Source organism: Impatiens glandulifera, chromosome 3 (assembly GCF_907164915.1).
Source record: "Impatiens glandulifera chromosome 3, dImpGla2.1, whole genome shotgun sequence".
NCBI classification, from domain to species: Eukaryota; Viridiplantae; Streptophyta; class Magnoliopsida; order Ericales; family Balsaminaceae; genus Impatiens; species Impatiens glandulifera.
The window spans coordinates 61,389,088-61,415,867 of NC_061864.1; the positions used below are offsets into that span (position 1 = coordinate 61,389,088).

Sequence of the window (26,780 nt, forward strand, 5' to 3'; positions counted from 1 at the left end):
GTATTCATCAATTTAAAATTTTGAAAATCTTATACATTTATCGTATAATATCAATGACTCTCGACACTCATCAACTATCATCCATCGATAAACGGTCAGAGATGTGAATGAAAGTTGGGCCAATAATTTGATTTAGAAAGTTATAAATTGTTTATGATTATTATCTAAATCATTATTATCAAGGATAAGTGCTCAAGATCTAATTAGATATATCTCTTTAAAGAGGAGACTGGCTTTCTAGGTTTAATTGAAATTGATTCTAGAAGATATTTTCTTTATTTTAGTTTTAGTTTTTTAGTTTTTAAGTTTTTTAGTTTTTTAGTTTTTTTTTTAAATAAAAATATTTATGTGTGTTTAACGAATTTAATTTTTTAATATTTCATAGAACTTACAAAATATATAAATTATATGTAAACTTATTAGAATAGTATTTCTGTGTTTTAGGCTTTTCTTATTCCTTATACGGGCCTTCACTTCTTCATATCAAAAATATATTTAAACTTATTATAATGATATCTCTTTGTTTTAGATTTTTCTTATTTTTTATATGGGCCTTTACTCTTTTCATTTATTTATTGTGAGGAGGGAATGAGAAATGAAATAATTAATCTCTTTCCTCACTTTTTTTTTTTTTTTCAAAAGTGATGTACATATTCACTCTCAAATCTCACCTCACTATTCACAATTTTAATCTAACAATAAAGATTATTTTTCACAATTATACCATATGATATATAGATGGTTCCTTTAATAGTTATTATGATTCGAATTTATTTACAAGGTGTTAGCAAGGTTATTATGGATTTAATCATAATGATGGAAGACTATATTTGCATGCATGCTTGTGTTACTAACCCTAATCTGGGTCTTAAAGTTATTTATTTGAACAATATTAGTGTTTTTTTTGTAATGTAAAAATAAATCAGAAAAAAAGAATAAAATGAACATGGGTAGAAAGCTATAAAAAAATAACATAATATAACATGTGTCGCCCTTGATGGCTAGGGCCTAGGAGCCTATGCATTTTTTTAAAAATAATATAAAAATATATAATATTTTAATGTTAAAATTAAAAAAAATATATATATTTAACTTGTATGATTATTTATGACAGCTCATTGCGTAATAAGTTTGATTTTGAACTTTAAAATGTTAGAATATACTGATTAAAATACAACACTAACTAGAAAGAGGACTAGAAAGAGGAGGGATAAATAGATGGAATTTGGGAAGGAATGAGAGATAGAATCACTCGACATCACTTTATTATTGACTTTATTGATTGAAATAATAAAAAAGTGAAAGGAAAGAGAGAAAAGAGAAAAATTATTTGATTTTTCAGTCAATAAGATTGCGCCACCAAGTCATTCTCTTATTTCCTCACTCAAATTCTCTTATCTAATCATTTCTCAACTACAAAATGTCTTTGGCGTAAATATTTTTTTGTTCGATTATCTATTAATAACACTCATTTTTATATACTTGTATTATATTTATAAATTAAAAATAAAATCTTAAAGAATATATTTAGTTTAAAATTTGTTTTTATACATTATAAAATGTGTGTACTTTTAATGAAATATGATTTATCTAAGTTATTAGTAGAGTAGTAATATAGAATTGGGCTGCCTAGCCCACAGGATTCTTGAGCTTGCCTGGACCGGCTTTATATATATTTATTATAAAATAAAAGATTATTTGTATTTAGTTTAATCTTTCTGAATATTTTTAATTTATTTGAAAACTTTATTTTAAACAAATATTAATATATATCTTATAAATCTAAAAGCTCTTATTTGTTGGGTTATTAAATTATTGATTTTTTTTAATATTGTTTGATTATAATTAAAGTAAGTTATTGATTTAAATTATGTCAAAATAATACATTAAATTGGGCTCAAAAGGTAAAACCCAATAGTTAAGTCCCTATGGTGCGAATAAAGAATTCAAAGTTAGTCAAATATATTTAAACAAAAAAAATATTAAGAGGATCACAAATATTTAGCAAGGGAATTAAGTAAACAATAAGTAGGATTTTGAAATTTGTGTTACCATCTGCTTACAAAAATTTAAGATAAGCTTAAAAAAAATATAAATTTTATGTATAAAAATAGTAGATCACCAATTCTTATTTTTGAATGTCACCTCTCTAATGTAAAAAAAAGAAATTGATGTGATTTTTTTCAGAGAAATGATTCAGGGAATTTGAGAGAAAATTATGTGGCGCAATCTAGTTGAAAAATTAACAATTTTTTTTCTCTCTTTTCCTCTTATTTTTTTTTTATCTTTTTTCAACCAATAATATAATGACACATCATTCTCTATTTCTCTTTTATCTCATGCTTTAATATCTAGTCATATTTGGTCTCTATGTACTTAAATATTCATTTCAATTTTAATGCATGAATTTTTTAAAAAGTGATAAGATCTCTAATATATATATATATATATATATATATATATATATATATATATATGAAAAGTAAAATGAAATATTCTTTAGATAAAAATAACTATAAGCAAGATATATTCTTGAAATAGTTATCTATTAATTCAAATAGAGGTTGTTAACTTAGAAACAAAGATGAAAGAGTCAATGGGTGAAAAACGAAAATTATTACATATTAAAAAAAAAATATTAGGCAATTATAGATAATAATGTTTTCACCTATTACATATTAAAAAAAATATTGAAACATCATTTAGTTGAAGAACATATTTAGTTGAAGAACATATATTTAATTTAAAATTTAATAATTAAATAATACAAAATGCCTAAAAATCATCATTTATAATAAAAATATTAAACACTAATCCAACCTTTATGGTTAGTGTATTTATTGTCAAAGAGTTGCATATTATATAAATCAAGTTATAAAATCAAATAAACTAAATAAATTAAGAGCAGGACCTATCTCTAAAAATTAAAATTTTAATATAAAATATACAAGAATCACACAATATTTAAAAAGAATTATTTGAATTATCTAACAATAAAAAAAACAAGTAAAAATTTACTAGAAGAAGTAAAGATTTGATATTCCATTCTTATTAAATATTAAAAACTTTTTAGGTTGAATAACATAACTATAATTATATGAAATCGTGCTAATTTCTTAAATTTATGAAAAATAATAGGTAAATTTACCTGGCTGCTGTCTTCTCCTGCCGGAAAACCTCTACTGCCAAAAAATCGCCAGTCTAATTTGTCTCTAGAGAATCATTATCAAATATAATATTTTTGTGCTAAAGTAAATTAATTTTATCCAAAAATTATGTCAAAATGTTTTCCTGATCATAATTTCAAACATTTTTTAAATAGTTGTGCTTTTTACAAACATAGATAGAATTAGTAATATGGGTTATATTAAATACATAAATTACAAATAAAAGTTCTACTATGAATGAAACTAGTAAATATTACGTACCTATCAAAACTCTATACGATCATCCTTTGGTAATTGTATATAAGTAAACGCACGCTTAAACATATCAAATTCTTCGGAGACAACATCTTCGACCATAAATTCTCTTGAAAACTTTCTAGCAACTAAGAGATGACTCTTCAAATAATATTCATTATTTGATCTTCTACATTTATTTGAAAATTGTGAAATTTCCTCATATCCTTCAAAGTCGTTTCCCAAAAGTATAATATTTTTCAACTTCTCTTTTGTCCAATTAGTCTTCAAAAGATTATTATATATACAACCAAGAGCCACAATGTGGCATGAAGAACAATGTTGGTTTAAAGGTTTCTCGTCTACCTTTTTCATTTACTGATAACACAAAACAACCTAGAGTTTTCAATACTCGAGATTCAATCTCATTTAAAATTGGATCGAACACTTCAATATCTCCTATCCAATTGAATCTCTTCTTCATTAGAATTACTAAAGCAAGTTGAACCCGAGAACATTCTACTTTTTCGATACTACCGATACCATAAATAACCATTGGAATATTCAAGTTATTATTTATGATGCCACCTTCCATCTTTGAAAACCGTTTTTAGAATCTCGGGAGTTTCGATTTGATCTATGAATTTAGAAAAGAAGATTGACCCTTCCATTTTGTGCATGGAGTTGTCCATTGAATGCAATATTTTATTCTCTCTTTCGTCTACATTCATGAGCAATCTATGGGAAACAAAACATGTGAAGGAAATCTGATTAAGAAAAGGATGAAGGAGTTATCAGTTTAAATAATATATTGATTTTTTTGAAAAAAAAATGAATAATTCAGAATTAAGTAAATCTATAAAGCTGAAATTAGTTAGTTCAGGATTAATGTAATTTAGTTGTTTTTTGGCTATTTAAATGGATTTACTAATTATGTGAATTGAAAGGTTATAGATTATATTAAAAATAAATAACACAATGAAAATTAAAAGAAAATATAACTATATTTTTATACTTACATAATTCACTCCATTTTTATCTCTTATCTTGTTGCAAAATTGTTATTTTAATCTTATTAAAATCGTTCTATATCAATGATCTATATTATAAATATTTTGAATTATGGGCGAGATCATTTTGTAAATAATTATAATTTTAATAAATAAAATAAATTTAGATTTTTTTATTATATATTTTTGAATTATCTGATTTAAATATATAATTATTTAAAGATTTATATATATATATATATATATATATATATATATATATATATATATATATATATATATATATATATATAAATAAAACCAATAATCTTGATAATTATATCTCAATACAAACCTAACAAACATTCATAATAATCTCACCACAAATTTTGTGAATTTGAATTAAATAATTATTATTTAAAATATAACATTTCAACAAAAACTAACCATAAAAAATTATATATATATATATATATATATATATATATATATATATATATATATATTAGAATATAATTTATTATTTTTAAATAATTGGTTAATTTATTTAAATTTATAAAATAAAATATTTGTAATATATTAAAATTTTAATAAATATATAGACTTTTGAAATTTATAAAATGTTTAAAATTAATATGGGATTTAAAAAATATTATCACATTAACATCATTAATTAAAATAAAAATATTGATCTGTTTTTATATACAACAGACGCATACCTAACTATTTTTGTTTACAACTTTTACTATTTTCAATAACAATATTCAAAATATTTTCTTAACTTTAATATAAGTCAATATCTAAATATAATTAATGTTTATAAAATAAATAATATTTATGGCAATACAAAAGAATCTAAACAAACACTAATGCTACAAAAAAATATTGATAAGCTAGAATATAAAATAAAATAAAACAAATCAAAATAATATATATAAATTTATTATAAAATTTAAAAATAACATATTACAAATATTATTTTATAAAATTTAAATTAATAAATTATTTAAAGATAATTAATTATATAATTAAAAAACAATAATTAAATATCTAATGGTTAGTTGAAAAGTTATATTTAAATCATTATTATTTAGTTTCATTTAATACACACATTTATAAGTAATTAAAATCTGCCTAATACATATACAATTAACATTTTTTTTGAATTGTTATGTATAACAACGGTTTAATTATTATTTGTTGTAACCCAGGAAAATTCTTTGTTCCGCGGCAAACTCGAAGTTGGAGAAATTTCATCATCGGTTTTGCATGTAAAGAATCATTTTTAAAATAAAACATTATTTAAAAGATTTTCTAATGATACCCGGTTTTGAAATTAATTATAAAATAATTAATTTTGTTCAAATTTGAATTATACTGGAATTTTTGTTTAATCAAATGACAATTTGATTTTTGTAGAGTTCTTTAGTTTAAATTAATTAAAAATAACTAATTTAAAAGATTATTTATTTGAAACAAGTTGTTAATTAATTTTTTAAAATCAATAAAAATGGCATAAATGTACAAACGTATTGACCAAATCGGGAAAGGATTTGCGCGCTTCATTCTCCATACCCATTTTACGGTATCTATTTATAAATTTGACTTTTGAAAATCGGTTATATAACATTTTATTTTAACCAATTATTCTTCCGTCCTAAACATGTATTATGTTTATGCGTTATTTAAAAAATTGTAAAAACAATTATTTAAATGCTTGTACATGTTTCTCATGATAACATATGAAGGTAAGTACCTAAAAAACATTAGTAATTTAAAAGGCATTAGAGTTTAAACATAAATCTCAAACAAGATTTTATCCAAATATTTATTATGGAAATATCTCAAAATTATTTTGAAATCATTTTCTAATTTTTCTGGATTTTTAGAAAATGGTTGGATGTTTCAAAATTACACAAATAAATTTAAAATTTTGAAAAGGGAACCATATGGGTCTTAGGAACGGTGTCCTAGGCCTTGGGGTTCATTTTCATCAGTCGGGGTCCGGGACCCTCGGTCGGACCCATCAGTACGGGCTAAGAAGCCTCGGTCGAGGTGCTAAGGACTCTCGGTCCTTGGCTGGGATTATCGGTCGGAGTGTAAAAATCATTGATCTTGGGTTAGACATGGGCTAACTTTTATCGGTCCTAGGCTTGGGAACTCTTGTTCGGGGTCGAGATTCCTCGGTCCTAGGTTTGTTTGACCTCTTGGTCAGACCTCTCGGTCTTAGATGGAAGTCATCGGTCCTAGGTTTAGGAGTTCTTAGTCCTATGTCTTATCTCTCGGTTGGATGAACAATCATCGGTCGTACCTCTCGATCCTAGCTAAAGAACATCAGTTGAACCTCTCGGTCCTATGTAAGTTTTTTAGTCGGACCTCTCGGTCCTATGTAAGTTTTTTAGTTGGACCTCTTAGTCCAAGACTAATAAGCCTCGGTTCTCAAGAACATCAAAATTTCTTGTTTTGCAATTTTGATGGGGGCTAGGATTCTTCGATCCAAAGACTTGGGTAGCTTCACAAATCTCCCAAGAACATTTAGATCATCGTCATAATGTATCAATCGACCTAGATGATGATCAATTTGTTCAAAATAGTTTGTATTAAAAAATCGGGTTTTTGGTTTTAAAGTTGTTTTATGGTGATGGGAACTAGCCAATAGCTTCTTTATACCTCATATACTTGATTGGTACTAAAACAAAAACACTGACTATTCATTTGGACTAATTTAATAACTCAAAATTTTCAATTATTTTAAATTTTATGATTTTGATCAAATATGATCGGAATGGATCAAACATGATCCAAACAATTGTCCAACATCATTAGAAACATGTTAGGATGATTTCTGGGCAGTTGTTCTTGAGGATTATCCCAAGAACAGTAAACCAATTTTTTTCGATTTTTAAAATTCAAATTTATGTTTTTTTTGTTTAAAGTTGATTGATTGAATTTAACTTAAACAGAAATCTTCTTGAAAATAATCTTAAGATCGATTTTCAATCATAAAATTCAATAACTATACATCATATAAGCTTATGCAATTCAAAATATAAAAATTTCAAATTCAGATTGGAAATATGAATTAGAGGGTGAATGAAATTTTTACCAAGGATTGGAGAACCTAGGCCCTTATAAAGCTTTTGGGATGCTCAAATTCAAGCTTTAAGGTTTTATACAGATTTCGAAAAATCCAAAAGCTTTGAGCTTCAATGACAAAATTTCTGTAAATCACAATTTAAGGCTAGATCTTTGAGTCGTTTGATCCATCCAAGTGGATTGAATCATCCAAAATTCAATTATGGTATTTTAGTTGTTCTTCATCCAATTTGCTAGAATATGGATGAATCATCCCTATTGATGTAGGAGAAATGATCATTGTGGTTGACGTGACTTCATCCTTATCCATTCGGCGTCGCGACGAAGAAGATGGTAGTGGCCAAAATGAAGTCGTTTCGAGTGCGTTTGGCGATTGTGGGGCGTTCCGTCAGCGGTCTGGTAAGCGTCGTTGCGTTTCAGACCATTCCGTTGCGTTTTGCCTGCTTCTCGGTCGCGCACTTCTTTAGTTACAATCGACTACGCGGTCGCGACTATAGCTTTATCTCCGGATTTCGGCTACACCTGATTACTAATTTTATTTTAAAACCTTAAAAGTTTGTTTGAAATTGATTTTTCTTTCCCCTTTTAGCTTTAATTTTATTTTTTTTAAATACACAATATTAAAATAAATAACACAAATCTTTTGCCAATTTATTTTTTTTTATTTTTTATTGTAATTTTAGGGTTAAATAAATAATTTTTGGGATAAAATAAGGTACTATTTTAATTCCTTAATTTTTTTCTAAAATTATTTTAAGATAAAATGAGTATAACATTTATCCCAAATAATTTTTTTTTATTTTCCCATTTTTCTTAATTAATTGTTTTAATTAGGTTTTTGTCTTGGAGTTAATTATTTTGATTTTATTTATTCGTAAATAAATTAAAATAATTATTTTAATTTTATATATTGGTAAATAAATTAAAATAATTATTTTAATTTTATATATTGGTACGTAAATTTTTAGTATTTATAATTTTATATATAAAAATTAAAAAAATAAAATCATCAACCATACCTAAAAACCTTTACTACGGTTTATAATTAGCATAATTAAATCTCTAATTATTAAACTAGACAATTTTAATTATTTAATTTTTTTTAAATAGATAAAACATTGGACTTCTTATTTTGTATGATAAATTTTAAAATTAATTTACTATTATTTAGAACTTAAGAGAAATGAAACTTCAAATCGCAATTTCCCTCTTTACCAGGGCCGGCCCGGCCAGTCGTCAAGCCAATTTATTTTAAATAAAAGATGTTTTAGTCTATTCTATTTTTAATTATAAAATATTATAGTTGAGTGTTTTAAAATAAATTTTAAAATTTTTATATATTTATGAGTTTAAATTTCATTAAAAAAAATTTTTTTTATCAACTTTAGTGCAATTTCTTTTTTAATTTAGGTTGGGACAGCCTAGCAATTTCGATCATGAAATTATCGGCCACAACATATGTAAAAAAGGTTAAAATAAAATGATTGTGGGGAGTGAAACTCACTGAGTAAAAAACAATATATATTTTTTTAATTTAAATATTATATCACACAAAATAACAAAATGGCTGTAATTTTTCAAATAAAATTAAACAGGTTGTTCTCTCCTGCACATTTGTACTAGTTGGCGTGCGTCAGAGAGTAAAAAATAAAATAAGAAAATAAAATAAATTGTGGATAAAATAAGATCAACATAGTTTAAATTTTAAAATGTGATTATCCAAACTAACATAATTGGTTTTAGATTATTTTAGATACCTATAAGGCTTAATCTAATTATACATTTAGTTCACATCATATTAACAACTATTAAAATATAATAATATTGTCTATTTATTTTAAAAAAACATTTATCTTAATTAAATTATAAATACAAAATTTACTTAAATAACTCATTTATTTATAACATATTTTTTATTTATTAGTTTTGAGATACATGAGATTAATTTTAAATACATTATTATTTAATCATACATTCTCTTATTAATTAATCATTTAAATCATTAATACATTTTTTTATTATATATTTGTATCTCTTATATATATATATGTATATATATATATATATATATATATATATATATATATATATATATATATATATATATTAAAATAACATATTTTACAATAATTTAAAGAGAATAATATTATTTAAAAATAATTTCAAATAACCCCTACCTAACCCAATGCCTACCTAACCTTCATTTAACTTCAATCAGATTCAATATTAATTATTGAAAGTTTTATGTATGTTATAAAATTGATGAAAAATATTAGGTAGAGATTTTTATATACCCTTTGATTCTTTTGTTTTCCATTGTTACACATTGTTACACATTTTTACACATTGTTACAATGTTACACATTGTTACACATTGTTACATGTTAATGAAATTACAAGATTGTTAGAATTTTTTCTTAAAATTTTAGTTTTATAAATTTGTCATATTATTCTCATTTAGTTGTTTTAATTTTGTTGATCTTATTTTATAAATTAATATTTTTATATATCTTTTTATTTGAAACAATAATAATTGTTTTTTTTAAATCATTATATCCTTCTAGGTTTCTTTTATAGAAAATCCTATTAAGGCAAATTTATTATTGATTAAAAATTGATCCTAACAATAAAAACAAAATCTGACCTTACTTAATGGAGTGATTTTAAATATATATTTCATTTCATAACACCAGAATTTAATCAAGAAATAAAGAGAGTAAAAAATAAACAAAAACAATAAGCTCCAGCAATTCTATTATCTTGGTCAAACTTTCTATTTAGATTCACTATTGCAAAGGATATGATATTTTTTTATTTCTTCAATGTTATGAATATTAATTATATTTTATGGACCATGTTGTTGGTAAATATTCATATGATTGGTTTAATTTAAATTAGTTAAAATATGTAATTCTCTTTTATAATCTTGCTATAAATTGGACTACCAAATTAATTTAGATAAACACTTCAATTAAGCAAAATTCCTTAAAATTCAAATAGAGTAAGATTTTACAATTTTAGAAAATTTTAAACAATTTTAATTTTACAAAAATAATGCATTTATATTTATAAAAAACTTATTATTTATTTAAATAAACGAATTAATATATATAATTTTGTAAATATTTTTTTTATAATAATATTTAATTATTATAATTTTATACTTAATTAACAAAAATAAAAAATAATGGGTATAAAAATTCTTAATTATATAAATAATAATAATAATAATATATTTATAAAATAAACTTTTTAAATTTAAATAAATCTAGTTTTTACAAAGATTTTAAAAACCGTTTGGGTCATCCATATAGGATTTTTGGAGAAATTATGGTCTGACCGAATTTTAATATTATAACATTGAATTTTGTTTTTTCTTCAAAGTGCGATTAATCTCTGCGAATTAAGCACATAATTCGCAAACACATATAACCAATTAATTAGGCGAGCGAAATTTGTCGTCTAACATGCTCGAACACATGACCTTACGGAGGCCGAGATATTCATCTTTCAAAATCAATGATTCGATAAATTTTTTAAAAGATAATTTTTTAGGAGAGCTTCAAAAATAATTTAAATTATATGAGGATTGTTATCTCTTATTTTTGTTTTATGGTAAATAATTACTCACCATATTTACTCTGTTCACAATTTTTTTCCCTTTTCGACAAGGAAGAACGATAAAGGGGAAGAAGGTGACATTCACATGTGACAATGATAACCAAACTTCTAACAAGTTTTACAATCTTGTGTGTATATCCTATTATTTACATGTACCCTTGAAGATCGGATGGTGCGATTCCTGCGACTGAGGATCGATGAGGAATGCAAGAAGAGGTGGAAGTTGAGTACTAGGAGTAGGAGATTAACTGACGCATTTTGGCAACGAGAAATTACATAAGTTATGAGACGCTAAAAAAGAACAATGTCTCTTGGGATTAATTTGATTCCTTATGGCTCAACTTATTGACGCCAACTTATTCAGTTCATTCGCATTTACGTTTAATATGATTCAATTTATTTAAATGTTAATTTTGAGTTTCAGCTTATATGTTCAACTTATTTATTTTTTATATTTATAATATTATTTAATAATTAATATTATATAAGCAATGTTATATATATATTTAAATATATATATATATTAATTTAATTTTAAATATTAATAAATTATTTTTAAAAAAATTATATATTTTAAATTAGATTATATTAGTATATTAATTTTTATTAATATTTAATTTTAAATATATATTATTATAATTTATTTATATTCATTTTTAGAAAGAAGTTTTTTAATATATAACACAAATTTATATATTATATAAATGTTTTGCCTGTGATTTAAAAAATAATAATATTTATATCTATTATCAAATTATTTATAATTTAAATTTTACAATTCTATTCTCATTTTATATATATATATATATATATATATATATATATATATATATATATATATATATATATATATATATTCCCACGTAATCTTATATTTGTGTATAAAAAAATGAAGAAGTGTAAATATATATTTAAATTTATGCTTTATTAGGATAATTTTATATTAATATATAAAAAAAATTAGAAATAAATTGAAGATAATAAAATGATTAGAAATGAATGAAATAAATGAGAGACGATAAATAAAATAATATGAAAGAGATTAAATAAATGAAAGAGAATTAATAAAATATTTAAAAGAGAGGTAATAAATGATATAAAATAAATAGAAAGACATTTAAAAGTAATGAGAGAAAAAACACTGAGATTATAAGTTTAAACGTTAAGTATGAAGAGAAAAATGAGTTTAAACGCCAAGTGTGTTTGATTATAATTTTTGCGTGAACTTTTTACGCAAAATTATTGTAACAACTTATTACGCAAATGCTAGACGTGACGTTTAAACGTCAAATCAAACGTGACCCTAGCTCGAAAACCCTTTTCAAACCATAAATTTATGCATTTTAGGGTTAGTCGGACCAAATTTTGGTCAATTCAAAAGGTACAGTCAGAATTCAGAATGGTTGTTCACTCGTTTTGCAGTCTTGCCTCACCGGTCGAACCGCGTATTTATTTATTTTTTGAATTAATGAGAACTAGCATGACACCTCACAATCTTGTCTTCTATTTTAACTCAAAAAATTTTATAATTAAAATGGAACATATGACATTTTAATCTCTTAAACTGACTCTTATTACTTGACTATTTTAGTGGATTATGGACGACTTATTTTTAAAACCTTGAATTTTAAGAATTTATAATTACCTAACTATTTTAAATATTATACAACCTTAAAATTGTGCTTCACATTTAGACCACCGTGATTTAATTATTTTTTAAATGTTTTTAAAAATTAATATTAGTATTTCAAATTTTCAGATCCTATGTTCCTTTTCAACTCTCATCATCAATCTTAACATTAAGATTAGAATCTTAAACATTACATTGATCAAATGGGCAAAACTATCTCCCTTATATTTAACTTCATCACTCATTTCACAAGTAGGCAATCTCAATCCATCTCTTCTCTCTCTGACTTTTTATCACCACCACCACCACCATGTTTGAAGGATCGGTTTCTTCCATACCTTCAATCTTGTCCAACATGAACAGCTGGCTCAACCCCCATTTCTTCTTCTTCCTTCTCAATATCATGATCGCAACCATAGCCTTCACCTCAACCTTCACTAACCGCCATCATCATCATCATCAAAATCAACAAACCCAAAACCCACCTCAAGATGAACAAATCCAACAACAATCATCCTCAATCCCCACCCCACTACAAGATTCCTTTACCCAAACAACCCACAATCAAGATCCCTCTCCAAAAATCCCTAAACCAAACCCACATCCCATTTCCCAAGAAACCCATTTCGAACCAAGCCTGAAACTCTTGCAGGTATTACCAGACACTCCGGTGACGGCGGTGAGACCGGAGATGAGGAAATCGGTGAGCATGAAAACAGAAACAGGGTACATCAAAGAGGAAGAGGTTGATGACTTCATTATCGAATCTCGCCGGCCGGCAACAATGAGGGAAAGGAGAAGAGGAGATATGAAGGAAGGAGTGGATGCGGAAGCAGATGATTTCATTAACAGATTCAAGAAACAGTTGATGTTACAGAGGATGGATTCTATAAACAAGCAAAGGGAGAGGGTAAGAATGTAAGGTTTTTTAATCTTTTGGGGTCAATTTGTAATTGTTTGTGAATTACGGGACCTTCTTTTAAGCCTTTTCAACTTCACAACATTTATAGCAGGCTAGCTCGGCTGCCTTTTATTCATATCTGTTTACTTTTTTGATGAATTGTCCAATTTGCCCCCTAATTATGCATTTAATACTTAAATCTTTAACCTGTAAAGTAAATACAAATTTAATCAGCAATATTATTTAATTTTTGTATATATATATACTCTAAAAGTTCAGTTTGAGTTTGTTTTCACATTTTTTTTCTTTGACAGAAATATATATAAAAAAATTAGTTAAAAAATTTAAGTTAAATAATAACTCATAAATTTCTTAGACCACAAAAGACAATTTAAAAAGGAAAACAAATGTAAAAGGAGGAACCTACTACATATAATTTTTTAGAAATAAATACTATATTTAAAAATAAATTTATCATAGCAAATTGAAAATCTATCATTGAAAATTTTTATTAAATTGATTTACTTTTATAAATTAAAGGGTAATTAATTCCAAATATGAAAATAAACTGAAATAATGGTATACAATTTTTTTGAACTGAAATTATGCCTATAATGTTTTTGAATTATAGTTTATTATATATATTTTGATATATTTTTGAATATTTTTTATAATATATCTATATCGATATTATTCTAATTATCAAATCACTCATTTCATCAATTAAATACATTTATTTTATTTTTTAAAATAAAAAGAACATTGTAATTTTAACTAATTAAAAATCAAATAATTTACTTTTTTTTTTTATTATTATTAAAACTTTTTTTTTTTTGATAAAACCCTGAAACTCTCAAATAACCAAAATGGAACAAGTCTCAAAAATATGTTCCAAGTTCAAATTATGAACAATATACCATTAAGGAATTGTGTTATATTCTTTTAGAAAATTCATCTGATTTTCAATAAATAAATAAAATTGAAAAATAAAAAATAATGTGTTTATATAATTTAATGTATGCATGTTTATCCTCATTTTAAATTGAATAATGTGATGAGTGGAGTTGTTTTAGAGATAAAAAGTGAATCCTTTGGCTCATTTGTTGATGCAAAATTGAGGGAATATCTTTACTATTATTGGGGGTGATAGATTGATTCCTTTGGCTATTCTTTTTGGGATATTATTTGCCCTTCCTTTTGGCCAGATATGTTTGTTGAAAAGAGGATGAAAGCTACTATTACATAATTTAACCAATTATCTTTTGAAGTTTTATTTAAAAATATCACAATTTCATGAGACCACAATTTATACTACTAGTATATATATTGTCTTCTAGAATAAAAAAAAGAAGGAAAAATTAATAGATTCCATAATAATTAAGAAGAAACCCTAACAAATATGAAAAAGATAAAAACAAAACAACAAATAATGAAAAACAAATAAGACAAACATGAGAAAAGAGAATCACGAGAGTGCATATATTGGAGATTCCTACATATAACAAAGATTTGATTAGTAAGTTCTACATAGTTAGTAATTTCAATTTTATTGATTTCGTTTCAAATGTTATCGAATACCTAACATTTCTTTTAAAAATCATTCTTATACTTAGCTGTCTTAGTTAGTTAGTCTCGCCAAGTCATTTTGATTCATCAATAACAATAATAGACAAAAAAAAAATCGCATTAAAGGGATACACAAAAATAAGGATAAATTATGTTGTGTTAATAGGAGGGTACATGGAGACTACGAACACTTCTAGTTTCTGAAAGGTTTGTGTTAATAGGAGGGTAAATGGACAGCGTCCCATGCGCATCTCACGTTTGTGTTAGGGTGCACAAAAGGTTCGTTCGAAAGGTTTTAACAACAATATTAACATTAATACTTTATACTTAATCATTATGCGATTTTACAAAATTTAATAAGCCACAAGAAAAAAATAAATACTCCTTAAAGATTTGACGAGACTAAATCAGTATAAAACATGTATTGTTTGTTTTGAAATAATAAGAAAGTCATTTTCTCTCAAAATTTTAGTTTATTTAATAGAAATGACATGCCAATAATGTTCCCTAAAATATGGATGATTAGGTTGAATCATATATCTTAGAAAATGATTAATATTCTTCCATATTCTAAAAGAAGAATCTCTAATCTTCAATCAAATAATAATCTAGGTGTTGGTTTACTTAGGAATGGTTTGATTTGGGTTTAAATTTAAACTGGTTTCTTTAGAAAAAATTTCGATTAATGAAAAAATATATTTAATTGAGTTACTTAGATCAAATGATGAGAATAACATCACCTTTAAAATGTTATAAAAAATATATAGCAAGAAAAATGTTTATATTTTAGTTGATATTTGATTAAAAAATATTGATAATGAGATATTGATTTATTTAGATATCAAACAAGGACTTAATTTATCTGTCATTATTATTTGATGTATATAATCTCCCTTATTGCTAATCATTAGCAATAATTTGATAACTAATCATAAAAGCAGCTTTAAAATTAATCATAGATTTGGTACAACCGCTGATTCTAAACTTTTAAGTATTTTTTAAGTTTCTTTTTCCCATGCGGTTAAGTTTAACTATATATATATATCTTTTCCATGCAAAATCAATTTTTTTTCTTTAAAATTAGAGTTTGTCTATAAAAAATTAACACTAATTTAAGATGCAATGTCGAATATTTTTCTAATCGAGGGAGAAACCTTTTTTTTATAGAGCAGTTGTCTACTTATATGACATAATTGATATTTACTTTCAAAATAAATTTGAAATATAATTTTATTTAGCAATAATTTTTTATAAACAAATATCCCATTAAAGTAGTACTTTAAGTAACAAAAATTATTCTTTAAGAGATCAAATATTTTTTAAATGAAGGTGAAAATCATAGTTACGATGCATCATTTTAGTTTCTTATGATACAAAAAGAATTACGAAGAAATAAAACTGATCAAACTAAATAAAGAGATCGAACCGATTTTTTAATATATCAATAAATCGAAACTAACATTTTGAAGTTTTCTCAAACCGAATTCAATGGTTTAATTGTATAATCATGTGATGTATACCAACTGAATATGAACAATTTGTACCAATAAAAATGGACTATTTAAATCCAACAATATTTAAGCAGGGGATGGTGAAGACTGGAGAGTGTCATCTGACGCTCAGAACTAACAGTCCTTAAATCATCTTTTTATTTTCCTTTAAAATAAAATAAAATAATAGTGGAGCCAATGGAAAATGATGGGGGTTAGTTTGATTAAGCTAGTATAAGCAAAGTTTGCATAATAAACTATTTATCTAGTTATATGTTTTTAGAAATATGTGATATATTTGAAAAAAAAGTATCTCATTAAAACACACATTTAGATATTTATACAAATGAAATTCACTATAAGAGTAATTAAAGGGACAATAGTGGTTCTAAGAAGAAATAAATATTATATGATTTCATTTAATAGGCCTTAAATTAAAAATAAAGTAAGTAACTATAAATAATGCTATCTTTCTACATCGAAAACAAAAAATATTAAACATAAATGGGCTGTCACACAGGGAAAAAGTGATTTGATTTTATTATTTTTTCACCAAAATGAAAATTTAAATGAGTGAGGTGGGTTTCAGAAATATCAAATCACAATGAGGTTTGGTTTGGTTTCATCAAAGAATGTTAGTTGAAAGACTACTTTTATTTTCATTAGTCATTTAGGCCTTGTTTGATCTTGTTTTATCCTCAATACGTTTAGAAGTCTATTTATAGATTATTTGGTAATTGGTATTATAAATAACTAAATGTAAAATTAAATATGTATAAAATTATAACAATTATAAATCGTATGAACTAAGTACTAACCACATTTTTTTTTATCCAAAAATAAAAAAAAATCTTATTCATCGAATCCTCAATCATAAAAAAATATAGATAAATTAGACTAAGGGTATGTTTGGATGAGTAAAAATAGAATTGACAATGAAATTTTAATTTCAATTTCATGTGAATCGACAATAAATTACAATTCAATATTTATGTTATGTTTGAGAAAAATATAGAACTGTAATTCAATCTCAATTTTTATGTTTAAAAAAAATAATATAAATAATTTTAATATATATGATCTATTTTATTAAAATATTAATTTGACATTACCAATTAAGATAGTTCAAATGTTAAAAAAATTTTTAAAATTTTGATTTTTATTAAAAAAATTATCAGTTCAACATTTTAAGTTCATAGATTTAAATATATATATATATATATATATATATATATATATATATATATATATATATATAAAATTTTAAGTTTTTAAATTAAAAAAATAAAATATCGGTTTAACATATTAACTTTTAAAATAAAAAATATATTAATTCAAAATATTAACTTACTAAATTAAAAAAGAAAAATATTTATCGATTTAATATTTTAGTATCCTAAATTCAAAAAAAAAATTATCGATTGAAAACTTTAATCGTGTTTTAAATAATAAAATAATAAATTATTTTATTAGAGAAAACTTAAAAAAATTTGGAATTACAATTCTGAGTTAAATAGAGTGAAATTGAGAACGGTAAAATTAGACTAAATTGAATTTTATTGGAATTCTAATTTCAATTCTTAATTTGAAAGTGTATACCAAATTTAAGAATTGTAATTGAACCTTCCAATTTCAATTTCAATTCCAATTCCAATTCCAATTCCAATTCCAATTCCAATTCCAATTCCAATTCCAATTCCAATTCCAATTCCAATTCCAATTCCAATTCCAATTCCAATTCCAATTCCAATTCCAATTCCAATTCCAATTCCAATTCCAATTCCAATTCCAATTCCAATTCCAATTCCAATTCCAATGCTAATTCCAAGATTACCAAACACAACTTAAGTGTTTTCAAATAATTTCTGTAAAATTTTGAAAGATAATATTTCTTTTTTGTATTATTTTAAAATGTTATTTTTATAACAGTTTCTTAGATTTGTTTCTAAAGAAAAGATTGATACTTGAGTCGATCGGGAAACTAACTATCCTTTTCAAAGATCTACTAACTCCATAATTAATTGAGCGACTGTTTTTGTTTTATTTCTTATTTTCATGTTTATGTGAAATTTTTACTTTTTATTTTTATTTATTTATTTATTTATTTTTATCTCATTTCAGGTTTGTATCGTGCTTAAACTAACCTCATTATTTTTTATAATACATGGAACATTTAAAATATATGTATATAAATTTTAAATACTTAACTATTAAGTAAAAAAAGGTTAATGACTTACTAACTAAAAGTATGATTTTTCATAAAATATATTCATAATATCAACTAGATTATTGTATAATTCAATTTATAAAAAAAACATAAATAAATATTTCTCTATTAACTTATAATCATAGTATTTTTATTTTTATTAATAATGTTATCCTATCCACATAAATAACCATTTGGGCACTCATACTTGTAGAGATTTGACAGTAAAATTTGTCTTCATGTTACTATTAAATTGAATATTAAACTTATATTTAAAAAAACAAACACCTCTAATATATAAATATATTCTCAAGTAAGTTTTTATTTGAAATTGATTAAAAAATAAAAATGTATTCTTTCAAATATGTATATTTAGAGAATATCAACAAAAACGAATTAAAACTCTAGATTTAATTAGAAACTGAGTAAGAAATTAAAGTGAGTAGGCTTGAACTTAATGTAAAACAAATAAATTGGAGAGGCTTCAACTTAGTATATAAGTAAAAGTGCACTTGAAAGAGAACTGAACTATGGTCAAAATATATGCAATTTATATTTAAAATATCAGACAACTAATTTAATATTTTAAAAAATTTAAAATATATACATACTAATACATTTTTTTTTGAAGTGAGTTTAAATTCAATACAGCTCATACATAGATCTGTTCTTGTATCCAATTATTTATTGTCACAAAATAAATAGTATTATGAGAAAAATAATAAATAAAGCTCTCAACATGAAGTTAACACACAATACTCTCGTACATGTTTTTTAATAAAATCAATGCATGGTGGATGATGAAGTTTGTTCACAAAATTTGTTCATTTAAAACTACACGTTCTCTTTCGCATTGTACTTGGTTTACAAATTTTATCATCTTAAACTTACATTTTTCTTATTCTTTTACCAATCTAGATTTGATATATATCGTGTTATTTTGAACTTTTCGAGTTTGATTTTATTCTACTTATATTGTTTGATTGTCAACGTGGACATAATTATGATGATTATAGTTAAATTCATTTGTATTTACTTTTATCCTCGGATGTTTGTGCTCTTTTCGCGATATCAGATTCTAGTAAAAAATTGCCTCACTCTTAAAAAAAATAAAAGCAACGATTACATTAATGTGTATTTAATGAATTACATTTTTAAACAATAGTTAATGCAAAATTATAAAAATGTTCAGGTAATATCAATATATATTTTTGAACTTATTGATAGTGTTAAAAGGAAACATAACCTCAAGTTGATCTTAATCATTTTGAGAATCTCAATTTTGTTGTAACACGTTTTTTTCTTCTTTTGGCGAATATCAATTGTATGCTACTAACTCATAACATTTCGACCTATATGAGACTTGGTTTAATTATTCTTTTCGACGGTCTTTGTTACCTTCGCATGGAGTGAGTCATCAAAAAAATATTTTATTTTCCAAATGTTTTGTTGAGTTTGTGAAGAGTCGTTAAAATACAATTATCTAGAAGAAAAACTTGACCACATATAAAAAGACAAGTTAATAAAAAGAATTTAGAAACACATAAACAACAATCTTATTGTGCTTAATAATTTCACAATTCTATGTTAAGATATCATCATCCAATTAATTGAAGATATTACAAGAAGAATAACATGTTGTGCTCATAATCATCGAGATTAACTTCTTAAAATACATGTTTATGACATAGATCTACTTATCTAATAATAATTTGATTTGTAATGTCTAGTTTGTTTTTGTGTTTTTATTACTCATCTTGCTTAGTTTCTTATCGAAATCTCTATTACGATAGTCAAATGCAATTCAACATGCTCGAAATATAGATGTCTCTATAAATCTTCCTGCATCCACATTTACCATTTCTAGCAAACAAGGAAGCATTAATAGTGTCAATCACGTTATGAGCATGGAAGCATTTATAGAGGATGTACTGAATTGAAATTCAATTAAAAAACAATTATACTTATTAAATTTGTATATATCATGACCTTTTAAAATAATAATAGTTATTAATTGCATAATTATAACTAGCCGACAAACTTTTAAATCACAATCATGATTCAATTTTTTTAAGCATACATATTATAGTTTTCCTTTCATCTTTTTCAATCTTTTTCAAGTTCATCTCAATTTTTTTTTCTAGTCTATCTAACTCTAATTCTAGATTTACTAGAACCATTTGTCCTGTCATATACTAAACCCTAAATCCTCCTATATTACCACAATCTATTACCATGCAAAATCTTTTATCTTTTAAACAAAACTTTTTCACAAGTTTCGGGGACAATGATTTATTCCAAAATCCTTGAAGTGATACAAAATAAAATGATAGAGTCAAACAGTAGACAAAGAAAGTTGAAAGAACAATAAAGGGGTTCTGTTTGATCATATGATTCGTTCATGAATTACTTACATGCTAACCTTGCCAAGGTTCTTGATTGTTTTGCCTCGGTTGATTATGATTATGATTATACATCGAGGATGATTGTATCTGATGATGATGATGATCAAACCGAAGACCGCTCATGTTAGGGATTGCTCTTAGACCTAAAAAATCCCTAGTCAATCCCTGGTTAGGGTTTCCACCTCCAAGACGTCCACTTTGGTCTAATTTTGGATTCAACATTCCACTTAAAGCCTCTTCAAATGAAGATCCTTCAAACCCATTTGATGATTCATGGATTTGAGAATTACCCATCACGTTATGAACCATATGAGATCCAGACATTCCTGTAGACCAGTCGTTTGTAGAATTTCCCATATGAACGTTGCTGACCGTTACTCCCATTTGTGATGCCTTTTGAAGCAGAGCAGTTGCAGACATATGAGGTAATGGGGAAGAAGAACCTATGGTTGGTTCATATTGGCTAGGGTTTTGGTGGAGAAAGGAATTCTGATGATCTAGTCTTGTGGATAATAGCAATGGTTGGTGAGAAAACCAGTTATGAGGTGTGAGATCTTGTTGTTCTGTTTTGAGATGGATTGATGGTTGAAAAGAGTTGTTGTTGGTGATTAGTTGAGATAGATTGAGATGGCGGAGGGCGGTTGATGAAGAGGTGCCGGCGCCGGCGCCGGCAAGTTGGTTTGTGGCTGCGGTTATGGCTCTGGTGCTCTCTTCTGCCAAAGCATCGCAGAAGGCTCTGTGAGTGATGAAACTGTCACGCCTGTGAATAATGAATGATGAATAAAAACAAATTCAATTAAGACAAATTTCAAATAAACCATCACTCTGCAAAAGCTATAGTACTCTCTCATACTTCACTATCATCTCCATTCAATGGATTCAAAATGAATAATAATAATATTCGTTTTTACAATTTTAACTCATTTGTTACAAAGTTATATCTTAGCCAGCAGAAATTCATGTTTTCAATATTTATATTATGGGTTATTCAATTTTCAACTATTCTTACATGCAAATTCATTTCTCGTTATCACTCTTAAGAATCGACACAAAAACTTTTATCGTAGTCGAGCAACATCATTAGTTACTTGGTTTATCCCTTGTACAGTATATGATGCACTCATCCTATATCTAGCTCTCTCAAATTACATCATTTGAATCGTACCAAATAATGATCGAATCAAACTCGCCCTTCTACTTACAAAAGATAGACTATACATATAATCACGTAACTAAACTAAATTAACTAATCAAACTACATCTTATTATTGTAATTTAAAAATTAATCGTTTCAACTCAATACTTGCTTAAGGGGCAAAAAAAACATTGTGCATTCACATCTAAATATGTGGAAAAGCTCAATACTTGGTTATGGGGACTCTTGGGGATATTATCATGTCCCTCGGGAGTAGTAGAATGAACACATGTATTCTCCATCACCTCAACATTTCAGTTTTCGAGGTTCTCATCATGTGGTGATCCTATGTGGTCCAATCTATCCATTCTCTTTGGCGACGTGCATGATTTGTTAGTACCATCATTCGATCTTTTGTAACAATTAATTAAAGATGCCCTATACTTTATAAGAAAATTATTGGAACTCTAATCATAACCATACCTAATGGTCCATTGATGCATGTCACATAATTTATCCCTCCATTTTGTCAAGAAAGCATTAAGATTATATGAAATAGATCAAAGCTAACATTATTATATGATATCAAAGTAATATATATCTATATATAAATTGTAGCATCTAATATTAATAAATAATCTAATAAAAAAATATGTATATATTAGTCATAGGAGACATGTAAATATCATCTATACCCCGGCCTAATAAGTTAGGTTCACCTTCATCACTATAGGGGGGAATAAAATTGACATTCCTACTATGACACAAAAATATAGTCATGCATATTTGTGAACAATGAAATGTATAATTGATAATGTAATTGATTAATATATTTAGGTAAGAAATAAATTAAAAATAGGTTAAAATTAATATTACCTAGAGAAAATGGTGCCACAATCACATCTATATTCTCTAGTGCCACATATCTTAGAATGAGCCTTCCAATCGGATTGTACTGCATATTTCTTTGAACATTTTTCGCATTTCCATTTTTTCTCTCCATGCTTTCTTGAGAAATGCTTCTTGATTCCGGTCAAGTCCCCGAGAGCCCTCAAAGGGTCGTGATGCACGCATGTCAACTCGGGGCATACATACACCTTCTTTATTACTTCCTTATTTGTTCTTTGCTTCAATTTCCATGGCAAATTATGACCTCTTCTATGAAGTTGAAGATTTTGGTCTCTTTTAAATCCCTTGTTGCAGATCTCGCACATAAACCTATTCGTCGCCATTAATGTATTTGGCGACAACGCCATCACTTCTGCATCCGGATCTTAATTTTCATCGATTCACATAAAAGAAAGAATCAAGATTAAATCAGTATCGTCGTGAATGGACATAATTAAATAACTCGATGCGAAGTAAAGAACTTATAATTCACCTGGATTTCCGGGAAGATTTCTTTTCTTCTTAGAAGGAGGTGGTTGAGGGTATAGATGATGAATTCCAACTTCATGATTTCTATTGCTTGAAGATATGCTTGCTTCATTTGATGCTGAAGTTAAGTTTGATATACTATCATCTAAAGGAGTTGGTATGATCATGTTGTTCATCATTCTCTCCATCTCCAAAGCTGCATGAGAAAGAAAGGTTTTTTTTACACTACAAAACCATTTCATTAGTTCCTTAACCGAAGATTGCAAAAAAAATAAAAAAATATCATTTAGTACAAGTTATGACTAACAAAGAAGTATAAAAGAATAAAGATCTGAGCACAAGTCAAGTTCTTCATATACTTTAGTCAGATCTGAATAGAAAACCCTAATTTTGATAAAAATGACAAAAATATATGTGACCCATATGAGTTAAATGAAAATATCAAGATCTAAATTTATATATCTCTAATTAACCATCATCATCAAATCCACAAAAAGAAGTTAGGAGAGAAGGGTTTGTAAGGTTATATCTTCAAAAGAAATTAAACCAACAAACCTTAATCTTGAACCATGGTTGATGATGATGATGATGATGAATTCATGTTTACTAAAAGAAGATAGTGAATTGAACAAGAGCCAGCCACATGTGTACAAATGAAGAAAGGCAAGAAATAGCCTTCTATAAGATATAATAACAGATGTGGAGGAGAAGAGATTCCCTAACAGTGGCCTTCTTTCTATATCTCTATCAAAAATGAAAACCCCAAGGGCAAAGACAAATATGAGTTGGCTATGTGACGCTGGAATTTGTCTTATCCTTTGTTCTCTTCTTCCAATCCTTTTTACAGTTTACCAATTACTTGTAATAATTTTTTGAATTCATAGATCAAATCTTTTTTTGTAAGAAAGATTTCAATATTCTACTGTCTAAGATAAGATTTGATTCTCACTAAAAATGCATAAACTGAGGTGATTAGTAAGTTACGTTAGATTACTAAATTCAAAAAAAAAATATAATTTTTTTTTATTGTTATGATGATAAACCATCATTTTCTTTATTGAAAAAAATGTTAGAGACAAAGCTATCCCTTTCAAGATCAGAACTTCACACACACACACACAATTACAATACACATAGTGACATGTATAGATATATATAATAGTACTGTTGTTGATACAGTGATAACATGCCAGCAAATGATACTAGTAAAAAGAGAATATTTGGGTTTTAACTTCATGTTAGTCATCAATTCTGATTTTTATTAATTTATTTTATAATTCAGATAGTTATTATAAATTAATCATTTCTTAATTATTGTTATTGGAGAAGTTAACAAAAACAAATGTTTAATAGGAGTATAAGTAAGTGGACAAATACTATAAAATCTATAGTTAATTGAGTTAATTACTTGAATAATAGTATGTGTTTATTTTAAAAGAATAATAGTTATATATAATTAATTTAAAAAACAATAATAAATAAATGACAATAAAGAAGTTATAATTACAAAAAATTAATTACATGATTTATTTATTTCTATAACAAATATATTTTTTAATATTTAATATAATTCACTTTATTTCTTTTAAATAGTATAAAATCGTAAAATCAAAATAATTTAAAAACTCGTAATTTTTTTAAATAATAAATTTAAAATTGTAAATGCTTAATTAGTTTAAAAGTTTACCTAAAACCTGAATCATTAGACCTCTTTATAATTTTAAAATTGTAAAAATTTTAAAAGTTAAATCAAGATTTTAATTAATATTAAAGAAATTAGACAAATCTAACTCAAGGCAAGCTTTTTGTTATCTTCTAAGCACTTAGAATTTAGTGCATTTGTATTTTATCAAAGTCGCTGGCTAGGGTTTCAGTTATTAATTTTTTTTTTAAATATACTAAGGTCATGTTAAATTATGTAATGAACCTTAAGAAGAAATAGTTGTGAAATTATAGTGAGCATTTTAGTAAGCTAATTGTTTCAAGCTCCATATTTGAAAATTCATTAGACATGTAATGAACCATTTATAACGGGTAGTGAATTTCGATTTATATTTAGTTCAAGAAAGATCATGACATTTAAAACTGAAATATGATATCTCATTTGAATTGTGTTGACTTAGAGTTAGAGCCAGAGCTGGCCCAAGGTTTGGGCGATATATATATATATTTTTTTGCCATAGGCCTAGTTAAAAAATTTGATAAAAAATTATTTTTGGTGATATTTGAACTCATAACATATAAAAATTTTAATTTTTTATATTGAACCACCAAGTTACAAGAATTTATGTTTAAAATTACAATAAATTTAAATAAATAGTTTGATATGAGCTACCCTAGCCCGAGGGTTTGTTGGGCTTACCCCAAGGCCGACCCTGGTTAGAGCTCACATATGCTCTATTTGAAAATATTCTATATATATTAAAAATAATAAAAATCGTTTAAATATAAGAACAAAGTATGACATAAAATAAAATCATAAAACATGTAAAAAAAAAAATACAAACAGTCGGTTAGTTATTAACTCACATTTGCTTTCTAAATCTTTTTATGGCTTAATTAAAACTTATGAATAATCATTAGTTTGACTCTTTTTACAAATAAAGCAAAATTATTTTAACCCAATATCTGGTAAGTTATTGAAATTTTACGATTGAAACACATTTAGTTTATATAAATATCCTCCTATTTGCTTCAATACATATTATGCAACATAATATTATGAGACTGAAACCATTTTCATTTAGTCTAAAATTATAACATAAACCAATTCATGCTTCTATAATAAATTTATGCATCATCTATTCAACTTTATTATGATTCATAAAAAAATCCAGATTTTTTAATCATAACTATCATATTTTCATTACTCCCACTTGGTAGAGTTTAAGTATTCTAATTTATAATTTCTTACCTTTTAAGACAAATATTATTTTTAAATTATTTCGATAGTGTTCATTGCA

The 26,780-nt window shown here is 25.3% G+C and overlaps 2 protein-coding genes across 2 annotated transcripts; one reads left to right on the plus strand and one right to left on the minus strand.

Annotated features, from left to right (window-relative positions):
* Positions 1-13,092: 13,092 nt before the first annotated feature.
* On the plus strand, positions 13,093-13,659 carry LOC124930568 (pathogen-associated molecular patterns-induced protein A70-like). Its single transcript, XM_047470900.1, has one exon. It carries the CDS (start codon positions 13,093-13,095, stop codon positions 13,657-13,659), a length of 567 nt encoding a protein of 188 aa, XP_047326856.1.
* Positions 13,660-21,173: 7,514 nt separating this feature from the next.
* On the minus strand, positions 21,174-24,536 carry LOC124932090 (protein indeterminate-domain 11-like). Its single transcript, XM_047472696.1, has 4 exons — positions 24,373-24,536; positions 23,822-24,013; positions 23,317-23,713; positions 21,174-22,065 (listed from the first exon to the last, which is right to left on the minus strand). Exons 2-4 carry the CDS (start codon positions 24,003-24,005, stop codon positions 21,318-21,320), a joined length of 1,329 nt encoding a protein of 442 aa, XP_047328652.1. The 5' UTR covers positions 24,006-24,013; positions 24,373-24,536; the 3' UTR covers positions 21,174-21,317.
* Between the last annotated feature and the right edge of the window lie 2,244 nt (positions 24,537-26,780).